Source organism: Conger conger, chromosome 10, assembly GCF_963514075.1.
Source record: "Conger conger chromosome 10, fConCon1.1, whole genome shotgun sequence".
NCBI classification, from domain to species: Eukaryota; Metazoa; Chordata; class Actinopteri; order Anguilliformes; family Congridae; genus Conger; species Conger conger.
In genome coordinates, this window is record NC_083769.1 from 5,995,290 (window position 1) to 6,009,884 (window position 14,595).

Sequence of the window (14,595 nt, forward strand, 5' to 3'; positions counted from 1 at the left end):
AGGAAGTTCTATCAGAACTGTGGGAAAATAATACAGAGCAGTATCTGGTCTGGGTGCCTGAAGAGGAATACAGCTGAAGATGAGTCATCGATGCGTGAGCTTTGAAGGGTTTCCAGAGTTGCAAACTATGCTGTGCTGGCCTGCAGCGGTCACTGTGTGCGTTTATGTGACACGCCGTGCTCTTGTTAAAGGTACAGTAGGTAATTTCGGACTTCTAACAGTCAAGAGAGGAATATCAGCAACCTTCAAACCACAACACTGTTTATCCCTCCCCCTTCTCTGTAAACGCGCTGACGTTGAAACGCCATTGGCTGTGGCAATTCGAACCAATTCAACCAATGAGCTTGAATTGCTGTACAGTTATACAATGTTTTGAGTGTCGGGTCATCAACTGTATATTTTGAAACCCGAATTTAAGGACTATAAACACAGGCAGAGGGTGAGTCAACATGTCAGTGAGCCGTTTTCAATGATAGGAAGGGATTTACAATGGTCTTGCAACAATGTTTTAACACAAAAACCTTACCTATTGTACCTTTAAGCTGAACCTTTTTTGTCCGTAGGGTTAAGTTGGTGGTTAGTTGTTGTACATGTATGTGTGTGTACTTCAGGAGCAGTAAGGCAGGAATAAATTCCTGCACATAGTATACCACCTGCAAAAAAATCTGCTTGCCTGTTTTTGAACACGCTGACTAATTTGTACATCTGGTACAAATGTGCACAGTCTGTCACCACAGACGGAGTGTGTGAAAGCAGCCAGCTCTTGTAAAGAGACTTCGCTCATTTATGCAAACTGCTCCACATGGACTACCTCACACTGTGAGTGTCAGATTGCATCTTAACCCTCATCTATTGCACTGCTGTCGAGAACATAATTAACTCAATAACTCAGTCAACTTTCCCCCCTCTCTTTGTGATGCACTTGCACCGAACCACAAGCTCACAGAAATGGAACAAACTGCAATAATTGTTCGGACTGTTTACAAAAAAACATCTTAACTGGCAAAAAAAAAGGGAACCAGAATTAGTTTACATTCTGGACCTCTCCCTGTGTGTCTCATCTTTGAGTATGCATATTTTCTTAATGTATGACTGAAATGCAGCACTATTTGTTGTTCGAGACAAAAAACCTCTGACAGATATTCAAACTTATATGTTCTCTTATAACTAAAACCGTAACAGAACGCCGAAGCAGCAAGGGTGCAGATTTCCCACCTTGCTCGGCGATCTCAATCTCTCGGCGGCCGAACTCGGCCTGCTTGATGTTCTTCACGCAGAAGTCGCTGCCGCCCTTGGAGTTGACCTGCGTCTTGTCCCGAGGCGAGGTCTCGTCATCCGAGCTGTCCGTGTACGAGGCCGCTGGCGGGGGGGGGGGGGGGCACATTACATTACATTACATTATTGGCATTTGGCAGACGCGGAGCGATGTACAGTTCATTAGACTAAGCAGGAGACAATCCTCCCCCGGAGGGCCTTGCTCAAGGGCCCCACGGCTGTGCGGATCTTATTGTGGCTATACCGCGATTAGAACCACCAACCTTGCGTGTCCCAGTCATTTACCAGTTACCTTACCTTCACCACTACGCTACAGGCAGCCCCAGGATTAGGAGGGAGTACGCAAATGTTATCTTTCGGATTCAGGACGCAAGAGGCCATGTCCAACTGAAGCACAACTGTGATGACCCAAGATCTCGCCTGACTTGAGGGAATGCATTAAACCCTGAGCTAAAGCAGCCCCACTTAACCCACCACCATATTTCACTTCTTGCTGTATGCATCTCTGCTTTGACGCTAAACATGCTGGTGCTGTATCAGACCAAAACCTTTTCATTGTTCAATCGTTTATTTTTAAGTATTTTTGTGCATTGCCTGTCAGGGGTGCCAATAACTGTGCACCTCACTGTACATGTTTGTACTGCACATGCAAACAGCTCACTCATGGACCAAAATATATTCATATTTGCTACAGGTATACTGAAAAGAGATATTTATTTCCAATCCCTTATGATCAACTTCCCTTATGTGTGTAACAGTGAATCTTCATCACATATCACACGTGACCGTAAGTTCCAGTACATAACCTGAAAGGGGAGATGTGTACCTGAGGATCTACAGGTGGAGCATGACAGGGGAGATGTGTATCTGAGGATCTACAGGTGGAGCAGGGGAGATGTGTATCTGAGGATCTACAGGTGGAGCAGGGGAGATGTGTATCTGAGGATCTACAGGTGGAGCAGGGGAGATGTGTATCTGAGGATCTACAGGTGGAGCAGGGGAGATGTGTATCTGAGGATCTACAGGTGGAGCAGGGGAGATGTGTACCTGAGGATCTACAGGTGGAGCAGGGGAGATGTGTACCTGAGGATCTACAGGTGGAGCAGGGGAGATGTGTATCTGAGGATCTACAGGTGGAGCAGGGGAGATGTGTATCTGAGGATCTACAGGTAGAGCAGGGGAGATGTGTATCTGAGGATCTACAGGTGGAGCAGGGGAGATGTGTATCTGAGGATCTACAGGTGGAGCAGGGGAGATGTGTACCTGAGGATCTACAGGTGGAGCAGGGGAGATGTGTATCTGAGGATCTACAGGTGGAGCAGGGGAGATGTGTATCTGAGGATCTACAGGTGGAGCAGGGGAGATGTGTATCTGAGGATCTACAGGTGGAGCAGGGGAGATGTGTATCTGAGGATCTACAGGTGGAGCAGGGGAGATGTGTATCTGAGGATCTACAGGTGGAGCAGGGGAGATGTGTATCTGAGGATCTACAGGTGGAGCAGGGGAGATGTGTATCTGAGGATCTACAGGTGGAGCAGGGGAGATGTGTACCTGAGCTGTAGCTGTCAGTAGAGGACTGGGAGATGGAGCGGGAGAGGGAACGTCGTCCTGCCTTGGTGGGAAACTTGCTGAACTCCTGCTTGTCCTCTTGGTTTGCAAACTGGATCTGCTGTAGACAGGGCCCAGATGCACAACATCAGACAGCGCTGCCAAGCAGAATCCCAGCTAACACAAAACGTTCTTACAATGTTGCGGTAACGTAGTGGCAATGTTACAACATTGACAAAACATTCTAGTAACAGTGAAAGCATTGTTAGCTAGAGAAGGGCAAGACGCACCTCACCTGCAAAGTGAAAAAGTAAATCCTGAATTCATAGTTAACATACATTTGCCAGAATTCCCCAGAATTAAATTGAATTGTCATTGAAACAGGCAATTTAAAACAATGGTCATGTAGGTTTGCCTCAAAAAAGATTGACAGTGAGATATGAATTCATTAAGTAAAACCTACATAAAACAGCCAATTATATACTGTGTATATATATAAATATTTAATGTTGAATATTTGTTTATTTTATGTGGTCCACCAGAGCTGGAGATGAACATGATATCAGGGCTTATTTATGCATCACCTCTAAGAGTGTACTGTATGTGTGTAAATTTAATCTAACTCTGAAACTCCACGTATTAATGTCTATTCGGTGAAAACGACATCCACTTCAGAAGTACAATACTACTGCACATCCAACCAAAAGCACTACAGGAATATTAAGCCCTGCTGGTTATGCCCGGCTGACTGCTGCAAATGCTTAAACTGGAAGCTCTCCAGAATGCTATCTTAATGTGTTCTCCTTCCCCAGACATGATTTATTCAAACGCCCGAGATGGCGTTCAGCTTCTCGAACATTGTGCGCGCTTCAAAGCGTACCGGCAAGGGACCAAACTCCCCGGGGGGAACGACCTCCTCAGCAAATCACCTCTAAACCACCTCGGCAACCAAAGCTGAAAGCCCATTGGTCAATTACAGCAGGCTACGAGCTGAATCCATGATCAATATGCTGATGAAGATGCTTCTCTCTATTACCCAAGGCAAGCTGTCAACATTTATAATTAGGCAGCAGATACAGAGGACATACCACACATGCCCACTTGTGTTCTTACATAATGCTGTCGGAAATTCATCGAATGGATTCTGACAGCTGCACTAAGCCCTGTAGTTATTCACCGGGATATAGTCGTGTGCAGAAGAGCAGACAGGTACAAAAATAAAAACTAAAAAAACTTTAAAAAACTGCATCGAACAATTACTGTATTTACTTGGACTGTTGTAATTTGATCACACCTGGATTAAGGCAATGCTGCGATTAGAAAAAATGGTAATGTAAACAGCATAATCCGATTTTCCATAAGTGAGGTATGGTCTTAATCACATCAAGAAAAAACACACCATTAACACACCTAAATTGTCACCCGGCCTTTTGACTCATTGGTGCATGTAAAGTCCTTGTGTATGTAAAGTCCTTGTTTTGTTTACTTTGGGGTTTTTTTAAACTGCGCACGCAAAAGGTCACCAGATGCAATGAACCGGAACAAACAGCAACACGCAGAGCAGTGTGAGGAGTGGCACGCCATTCATTTTAATTCACAATTTCACTGCAATTAACAATTGGAAAGTGCACTGATCCGCGAATGCCATGAACAGCATTTTAAAGGTTTTAAATCCTTTAACACGTTAAATATGAAAAATGATTTGTATGACGCGATAACACTGATAGCCCTAATTCTAAGACCAAACAATACCTGTGATTCACAGCCGGCTAATTGAAACACTGCATTTGCTGATTGAGTACTATGATTGACACATTTCGGTATCATCAGTTTCGGTAGTTTTAAGCGGTTTCGGTAGTTTTAAACGGTTTCAGTAGTTTTCACCTGATGGGATTCAGCACCCGTGTGTCACATCAGTCTGCATTCAGTGCATCATTCCATCAAAACAACCAAAATACTCCAATGTACACATCCTGAGTGGTCTAATAATGGCCCAGCGGATTGAGCTGATTATGTTTATCTCTCACTAAATGAAAGACACAGATGTTTGGAGAAGAGAAGGAATTTCAGACGGCAAGCCGATCAGTTATACTTGCTCACAGTTCACCACCCCTGTGTGGCTAAATAAATAGCTCTCTATGTTAACTGAAAACAATTGCAAGGAACACCATGGTTGACACAACAAATAAAGGACGATTGATAAAACGTCTGGGCATGGCGTATCCCTTTTTAAAATAACACGGGCAGTAAGTGCACTGTAAAGACACGGTAATCATTTTAGCAAGGACTGTGCTATTGCTACAGGTATGCTAATGCCTGTGCATCTGCATAGGATTTGGACATACATAAGGGTAAGCAACATAGCAGCGCCCTACTCCACCGTAGTCACTGACTGTGTAACTAACACACCAATGTGGTGACATACTGCAAACTTACTGTAGTCACTGGTTATCAATGTATGAACATGCCATCATACCAAACGTCATCAGAACACATATGCTGCTCAGTCAACATGCACCCACAGCTCCTATGTCAGACAAGCCTGATATCTTCTGTTAAACCCAAAGGGCCAGGTTCGCCGACACAGGTTAAGTCTCGTCCAGGACTAAATAGTCTCGGACTAGGCTTAATCTGTGAAACTGGCTCGCTGTGTTTAACAGTAGATGTGTGACATAAGAGCTGTGGTTGCTCAGAGGGCAGAGAGACGCGAGTTAGCACACGAACGCCCGCCGCAGAACGTGACAAACCCCCCCCCGGGGGAAACCGCAAGAGTGCGATTAGCTTCAGCCGGGGCCTCGGACCTTGGACTTCAGCCCAGCGGACTAACCGCGGCTGTCGTTGCATGAAGCCTGCCAGCCAGCGCTGTGCTTCAGATCCGCCAAAGACCTGACCGCCATTGCGCAGCGCCTGCCTAACGCGAGCAGACATCGCCCCTCGTCCGTAGCCGCGACTGGTAAGGCTGCCAACTGAGAGGGGAGAAATTCTCTGACCTGCTCGCTGATTGGCGGCGACCAGTCATGCAGCACTGACCGCTCTCCACTCGCGCAAACGTCCCTTCGCCCACTGGAAACCTGCGATCCCTGCCAGCTTCGCAAAATTAATTCAATTCAGTTTATTGCAAAGCTTTGCGTCAGTGATGATCGAACTTGAATTTTTACCTAAATACCAAAATCGGACTCGTTCTACAGATTCATGAAGCACTTTTAAACCTGAATCGATCGATGTGCCAAGCATGTTTAGTTCAGGTAAACTTATACTCGTTTCAGCTGAGACGGCCTGTAGAGGTGTATAGCAAATGTATGACCAATATAATATTCCCATGCAGGGAATTTTCTGCAGAGAAAGGGGGTTACTTCCTCATCTGTGCGACGAATGTGATGAAATAGATTTTGGGGGCAGTATTTATGAGTCAGTACTGAGACACTGTGACAACCAGTCGCTGAATACCCTGATGATTACTACTCCACACTTTCTTGAGTTTGAAGATTGCCACTCAAATGTCTGAAGTACCAAATTCAAAGGAAGACGACCAAAGTGATCACAGCTATCCAGTTTTGTCTGAGGAGTCAACGGTCCTCAGTTTGTGTCTCTGTTTTATGCTGCGGTGATCTCTTAGCATGCTTTCAGAATCATGCTCAGACCAACACAGCTTACCCTGCCTTGTGAGCTCTGGAGACCATAAAACACTCACAAAGGAGAAATTACGACATTCTGGTGATAGCAGCACAGACTAAAATACTGACAGAGCTCCACTGAAAAGGACTAGACCTACTCTGTTTGTTACCAGGCGACCAGCATTAACCAGGCCACCAGCATTAACCAGGCCACCAGCAAGGTCAGTGGTTCGATCCCCGGTGTAGGCACAATAAGATCCGCACAGCCGTTGGGCCCTTGAGTAAGGCCCTTAACCCTGCATCACTCCAGGGGAGGATTGTCTCCGGCTTAGTCTAATCAACTGTACGTCGCTCGGGATAAGATGCCAAATGCCATTAATGTAATGTAAAGTAATGTAATGCATTAGTAGGCTGAAAATATTTCAGAGAAGCATTGAAAGTACAGTAGTTCAGAGAACCTTGGACAGGTGAACCTGAATCAAGTGGTCAGTCTGTCATCATATGCATACCTAACTTGCTCGGTGATTTCTGCCACACAACCTCGTTCTCCTATGAGAGAAATACAGGTCAGAAGAGAGTGCTCTGCCTGCACATTCTCTGGCATCCTGGCACTAGAATTTGGGCTGTCCTGAGAGAGAGAGAGAGGTCAGTGTGCACTTTGTGTCAGCCGTGATCTGTCCAGGACAATTTGTTGGGGTCTGTGAGCAGCATTCCAGTCCAGAGGTACAGATGTCTTTAAGACTATTCAACCTATTCAACCATCAGGGTTAGAGAGGCTCACTCATTACATTACATTACATGTCATGTGGCTGAAACTTTTATCCAAAGCGACTTACTTACAGTTGATTTAGACTAAGCAGTTGACAATCCTCCCCTGGAGCAATGCAGGGTTAAGGGCCTTGCTCAGGGGCCCAACGGCTGTGTGGATCTCATTGTGAATCGAACCACCGACCTTGCGGCTCCCAGTCATGTACCTTAACCCCTGCACTACAGGCTGCCACTAAAGGAGGTGGTTCCTTGATTCAGGTAGCTGAGTGTATTTTGTGATAAAAAAAAAAGCTTCTGTGCACCATGGTACCAAGGGGTGTGTTTTGTCTGCATTACAAGCGAACGCCATAAATGTGTAGCAAATGCCATAAATAGATAGATGACAATACAGAGAATACACCATAGATGATCTCTCTCCCTCTACCTCTCTCTTTCTCTTCTGCATGGTCCTTCATGTCTTGCTGTTAGAGGCCCATTGGCAGGAGGACGTAACCAGCTGGCCCCTTACAGCCACTCCAGCCCCTTCATTTAGAGCGCAAAATGAGAACTGAGAACCGTAAAGGCAGTCAAGTCCACAAGCACACCACCAAAAGGAAAAGACTGCTTTCTTTCAGAGCTATACCACACCAGGGACCTTTGCCACGGTGCACCTCACTGGCCTAAAGGCTACGCACACTGGGAGAGAAATCTAGCCACCACGCTATCTTTAGCAGACAGTCAGAACACGAAAGGTTGGCCGTTTGGCCTTTTACCCTGGTAAAGGTCATACAGCTTGCAGGTGCCCCCCAACCACACAACTACCTGCACAGACTCACCAGACCAGACACATATTCTTAACACTGAAATGTCTCCAACACAAGCACAATACTGTGCTAGTGGACAGTACTATGACATACCATCGGAATCTCCTGTTACCAACCAAACCTCCCGTAGAAAGCAAAAGAGGAAGGAAATGGTGACTGACTATCCATGGAGCATAAAGCATCTAGGTTACCTGACGTTCCACTCCTCTGAAACCTAAACACCCCCAGCAATAAAGGTCAGCCCAGAGTGGTGTGACACCCCTCCCAGGGGCGTCCGCTTCAGGAGCATCAGTCCCAGCTTCTGCACAGGGCCACTTCTGGCCTCAGGGCCACTTCCTGCCTCAGGGCCACTTCCTGCCTCAGGGCCACTTCTGGCCTCAGGGCCACTTCCTGCCTCAGGGCCACTTCTGGCCTCAGGGCCACTTCCTGCCTCAGGGCCACTTCTGGCCTCAGGGCCACTTCCTGCCTCAGGACCACTTCCTGCCTGCGGGCTGCTTCCTGCCTCAGGACCCCACGTGCCTTGGTGCCCGTCACACTGCCCATGCGTAGAGTTGATGACAAAACAATAGGGTTGGGCAAATGAGACATGCTCAAAGGCTAATGTTTTTCCACCATAATTTTCCAGGGTGGGCAAATGAATGTTTTCCTGAAAGCGATATCAGGAATGGACACCCAGAAGAGCTGTTAAAGAACAATCATGCAGTAACTGCCCCATAACTTGCAATGTTACCAAGTTTCCTTAATGAGCTATCAGCACGAAGAAGGAAGAAACTGCCGTGAGCTGTGAACTTACAGCATTAGCTGGTCCTGGAGCAGAGCAGGGGAGCTAATGAAGCTAAACTGCAACCCCACCCACACACCCCAACCCTCACACACAGACACACACACACACCCTAGTCCTCTCACACACACAAACACACACACACACACACACACATCCTAACCCTCATACACACACACCCCAACCCTCACACACACACACACACACAGACACACACACCCCAACTGTCACACACACACACACCCCAACCCTCACACACACACACACACACCCCAACCCTCAAACACACACACACACACACACACACACCCTAACCCTCTCACACGCACACACCCCAACCCTCACACACACACACCCTAAGCCTCACACACACACCCCAACCATTACACACACACACACACACACCCCAACCATTACACACACACACACACACACCCCAACCCTCACACACACACACACACACACACACACACCCCAACCCTCAAACACACACACACACACACCCTAAGCCTCACACACACACCCCAACCATTACACACACACACACACACCCCAACACTCACACACACAAACCCCAACTTCTACACGCACACCCCAACACTTATGTACACACCCAAATGTCCACACACACACCCCAACACTTCCACACACAATCCTGAACTTCCACACACACACTCCAACTCTCATACACAATCCAAAACTTCTACACGCACACCCAAACACTCATACACAAACCCCAACGTCCACACACACACACACACACACACACACCCCAACCCTCACACCACACACCCCTACCCTCACATACACAAATCCCACTTTCACACCCATACCGCAACTCAAACTCTCAAATGCACTCATATCCAAACTTGCTCAAAGAAGGCTCTCCAGTCTTATACACACTTTCCTTAACATTCACACACACACAAACCATCTTTGAAGAAGTCTCTCTCTCTCTCACACACAGACACACACGCACACACACACACACACAGACACACACAGACATACACACAGACACACACACACCCACACACACAGTAACTCACAGTGTCCTCGTCCATGGCTCCTCTCAGCTGCTCTGTTCTCCCAGCACTGTGATTTTACCTTCAGGAGTACTATCACTGCAATCAGTGGTGAGACTGAGAGGGGGGGGGTTGGGCCACAGTCTCCACCAGTCACCACCCTGACCGGCCCCCTCAGCCCTTGCGTCCTTACCGCTGCTTTCGCTTTCTATTTCCATCGTACCGTATCTCTCCTGCTCAGGACTGCAGTGCTACCCCTTCTCCAGTCCACACAGGGGAGGCCCAGCTCTCCCTTAGGTCCCTCGCCCGCCCCTGGTCCCGTGTCATCTGCCCTCGGTCGGGGCCCGAGCCGCCAGCCGGCCCACCTCTCCAGGTTACACATACAGGTGGAAAAAGGTCTCTCAGAGCGGGAAGACCAAAGGTGGTTCACCCTAACTCAGCACCCAAACCACCCCCATCCCCTAAACTAGCCCATATCTCATCTAAAAATATTCCCTCCCCAGTGAAAGAGGGGGGATTTGTGCAGAGACTAGCAGGCCAGTCATGCAGTCATTAGTAACTCAGAACCAGAGGTAAATCAAACCCCTCCACATGTGTTCTCTAACCTTATCACTAATAACAGGAAAAGACTAATGTCTGTGACTTTTGCCAGGGGTGTTTGCGCAAAGTATTAAACCAGGGGTGCCAATAATAATTTTTGTAGGGGAACTATTTTTTTTGTATGAGAAATGCAAGACTTTGGTTGATTCAATTGAATCAATACTAATGGACACTACTCTACACATGTTGGAAAATAAAGCTCACGTCATGTCAATAACTGTATTTCATTTAGTCTACTGTGTATTTTGTGCATATTTAAGGGTTCTAATTATTCTGGAGCCAAATGTATTTCTTAATGCTTTCTCCATTGAATGTCTCTTAGTGCTGTTGCAGTACATGGGTTTGACCAGAGGGCACAACCAAAAGTAATCACACAGCATGTGAATGTTTCTTGTGCCAAACTTTGTGCACCTACAAACTAATTACAAGGCAGCCACCAATCAGGGATCAGAAGGGAAGGGGCAATGAAAACAGGGAGCTAAAGTGTAGCTGGTACATATTCAAAGCCTCACTGAAGAGAATAGAGCAACAAAATAGCTTGAACACAGGGGTGCCCAACTCCGGTCCTTGGGGGCCAGTCTGCGTACTAGTTTTTGTTCCAACCAATTGCCTTGTTTTTAATTTGCTGACAGCTCTATGAATTGTTAACCCACCACTAAGTCTCACCACTGATTGCTGTGATAGTACTTCTGAAGTTAATTCACCACACACCACACAAGGCTACAGTCTCTTCTGGTTTTTGTACAGTCCTTTCCATTAGCGGCCATTTTAGGCTTTGGAAACAAGCTGGACAGATTATTTAGCCAATCAATGACTTAAATGAAGCACATCAAAGCCCAGCAGACACAGCAGCCCTCCAGGATCTGAGTCTGAGATCCCTGGGTTAGACACTGCCAAGTATTATTAACACTGATGCTTCCTTCTGCGTGTGGGTAAAGCCAACATCTTGCAAAACGTTTCAGTGGCCTGATCAAGTGACAATGGACATTTTGTCCTGTAATACAGAGCTCCCAGGGTACTCAGTTACCAGGCTGTTGTATTTGCCAAAACAGTTTTATTGCTGCTTCTTGGTGGGTTTGTTCTCATCAGATTAATCTATTGGGTTCAAGTTTTTATCTACGTGGACACTTCTAGCACATAGGACCTGTACTTCCCTCTAGGGCTTTCAGTGCACTTTGTTGTATGTCGCTCTGGATAAGAACGTCTATAATGTAGTGTAATGCACTCACACGCACCAAGAAATGTGCTCACATAACACCCATGCTCTGTGCACTACATTGGCTCCCAATTACCTCACACATACATTACAAACTGCTCAACATCACATTCAAAGCCCTCCATCGCCTTGCTCCCTCCTGCCTCTCTTGCCTCTCTCTTGCTTTTCATAGACTCGACACCAGTACTCTAAGGTCCTCTGGCACTGGTCTACTTATGAACCCTAAAACCAGACCGTCCTCTGTAGGTGGCAGATCTTACAGTGCCTTGGGCCCCTCTCCGTGATTGTACCAACATTAGCGCTTTCAGACCACAACTAAATGACATTACATTACAGTCATTTAGCAGACGCTCTTGTCCAGAGTGCGTAAGATAAAGTACAATTCAGAATGAGGGACATGTGCGAGGAAGACCCAAAGGAAGCACAGTTCTAAGTCCTAGACTGATCATATAGATAAAACTTAAACCCTTAAATGCACAGCTCACGAAACAGTACTCCACTCAACACTACAAGTGTCTCAGAAGAGCTAGGCTATTGAGGTAGCCTATAGTTTGCACCTTGTCCAGGGTTTATTAGCCGGTGCAGCTGATTTCACTTCACTGAGCATTTGTGTACTCCAACGTGTTTTTGTAGCATCATCTCCAGGATTAGTTAAGTATCGCCTGTTTGTGCTTTTTTTTTGTTTGTGAGTTTAGTAGTCACTGTAGTGCGATTCTGCTGTTTGTTTGCTAGTGTAACTGCAACTAGTGTTTATTTAGACTGCAGTGAAACTGGGTTGTGTGTTTATTTTTCTCAGGTAAGCTAGGCTATTGAGGTAGGCTGTCGTCTACAATTGGCTGGCAGGCCACAGAAATTGTTGCCGGAGGAGCCTCTGTTGGCAGTGTCTCAGCTAGGTATTTAAGTGGTTGGTAGCGCACGAGCGGCAGCTGGGTGCGGCAGCCTCATCTACTTGTCTCGTCGTACGAAGTCGCAGGTGTACAAAGTCGAGGGTGTCTATCTAGCGGGTGTCCATCGAGGCTGTCTGAGAGTCTGATGTCCGGATTCTTCTTGTCCACCCATTTACCCTAGTTCCCTCCATGTGTTTCCTTCCCATTCCTGTCATCTCTCCTCTCCCCAGGTCCCAGTCAGGTAGGAGGTTTGCTTCCGGCCAACATAGCTGGAATGTGTCTAACCTGGTCTTCCCTCCCAGATCCGCTGGTGATCTCTGTGTGGCTGGTGGCCTCTGGAAATGCCAGTTGGCTGTCCAGAAAGCAGACTTCATATCGGCCTATGCCTCCCATCTCAACCTTGACTTTCTTGCTTTAACAAAAACGTGTCTCTCACAAGAGAAAACAGCCACCCCGGCTGTCCTCTGCCTATTCTTTTCCCACACACCCTGACCCACTGGCAGAGGAAGAGGCACAGGTCTCCTAATCTCATCCTCATGGAGCTCTAGTGTCTTCTCTTCATCCTTCTCCTTCTTCTCTTTTGAATTTCAGGCAGTTTCTGTTACTTTCCCATGTAAACCCTTTATTACTGTTGTTTATCGCCCTCCAGGTCCTCTGTGGAGCCTCTTGGATGAGATGGACATCCTTCTTAGCTCCTCGCCAGACAATGGCACTCCCCTGATCCTCCTGGGTGACTTCAGCCTGAGTCCACCCAGTCCACCTTTCTTCTTTTGACCTTACCCTCATACATATCTGTGTAAAGACCGCTCAAACACAGCAGGCCAGTATCTGTGTAAAGACCGCTCAAACACAGCAGGCCAGTATCTGTGTAAAGACCGCTCAAACACAGCAGGCCAGTATCTGTGTAAAGACCGCTCAAACACAGCAGGCCAGTATCTGTGTAAAGACCGCTCAAACACAGCAGGCCAGTATCTGTGTAAAGACCGCTCAAACACAGCAGGCCAGTATCTGTGTAAAGACCGCTCAAACGCAGCAGGCCAGTATCTGTGTAAAGACCGCTCAAACACAGCAGGCCAGTATCTGTGTAAAGACCGCTCAAACACAGAAGGCCAGTATCTGTGTAAAGACTCTGAGCTCAAACACAGTAGTCAGGTATCTCTGTAAAGACTCTGAGCTCAAACACAGTAGTCAGGTATCTCTGTAAAGACTCTGAGCTCAAACACAGTAGGCCAGTATCTGTGTGAAGATGCTGAGCTCAAACCGCGCCCCTGACTCAGCGTGTTGCTGGTGTCCTGGTGCTCAGAGTGGCGTGACGCTAGACTGGTGTTGTAGAAAACAGGCAAATAGGGGTCACCACTCCCTGAAAAACAAGAACACAGCGATCCTCACCTGTACTTCAAGTGTACAAAACACTGCAGGAGAGACAAAGCTTAATCCCACGTCAGTATAAATGTGGTTGCCTACACCAGCGTCTGAATGAGAACACATTCAGTTGTCATTGCTTAATGCCATAAACTGCGTGGTTATCCTCTGTATGTCTTACTGGTATGATACATTGCTGATGACCACAAAGCCACTGTTTATTGTCGGTGGCAAGCAACCTAACTCTATTTCTGGAGAAACAACAAAAACAGCCATAAATCAGCAGCTCTATGACAGGCATGGCAGAGATTTTTTTTTTAAGTACTCCCAGTTGCCAGACTCCAGGAGTTATGGGACAGCTTGACATCTCAGCCGAAAAGCGTTCTCTGAAAATTGGAGTAGGTGAGTGACATTTTATGGTTTAATGACATTTTTCATTGCGTGTTATCAAAAATGAGTGATGTGCAATCACAACACAACGAGGCACAGACATGCGCACAACTCATTTTAATTCCACACGTCACTGACATTGTTATGAAAATTCGAGAAGGAACCAATCATGCCTTTCCTATTTTGAGTGTACAGTATATGGCACATACACACACTACAACTGTAAACTGTAATCAGGTGCAAGGGCAAGAAAATACCGGTTCTCAATGCTTAACAGATCTTTGACATTTCACTTAAAAACGAATTATTTTCTGCTAAAATTGGCT

The 14,595-nt window shown here is 46.7% G+C and overlaps 1 protein-coding gene across 3 annotated transcripts in view; it reads right to left on the bottom strand.

The window, feature by feature from the left end:
• Positions 1–14,595, bottom strand: part of ahcyl1 (adenosylhomocysteinase-like 1) — a 44,128-nt gene that overhangs the window by 15,686 nt on the left and 13,847 nt on the right. For 2 of the 3 annotated variants that reach the window (XM_061256861.1, XM_061256862.1), the window contains exons 2-3: positions 2,827–2,944; positions 1,216–1,359 (exon numbers count right to left, since the gene is read on the bottom strand). In XM_061256861.1, the coding sequence (XP_061112845.1) occupies positions 1,216–1,359; positions 2,827–2,944 (262 nt within the window). Of the gene's footprint in view, positions 1–1,215; positions 1,360–2,826; positions 2,945–9,838; positions 9,914–14,595 lie in introns of those variants that run through there. The other variant, XM_061256863.1, reaches the window with a different exon arrangement.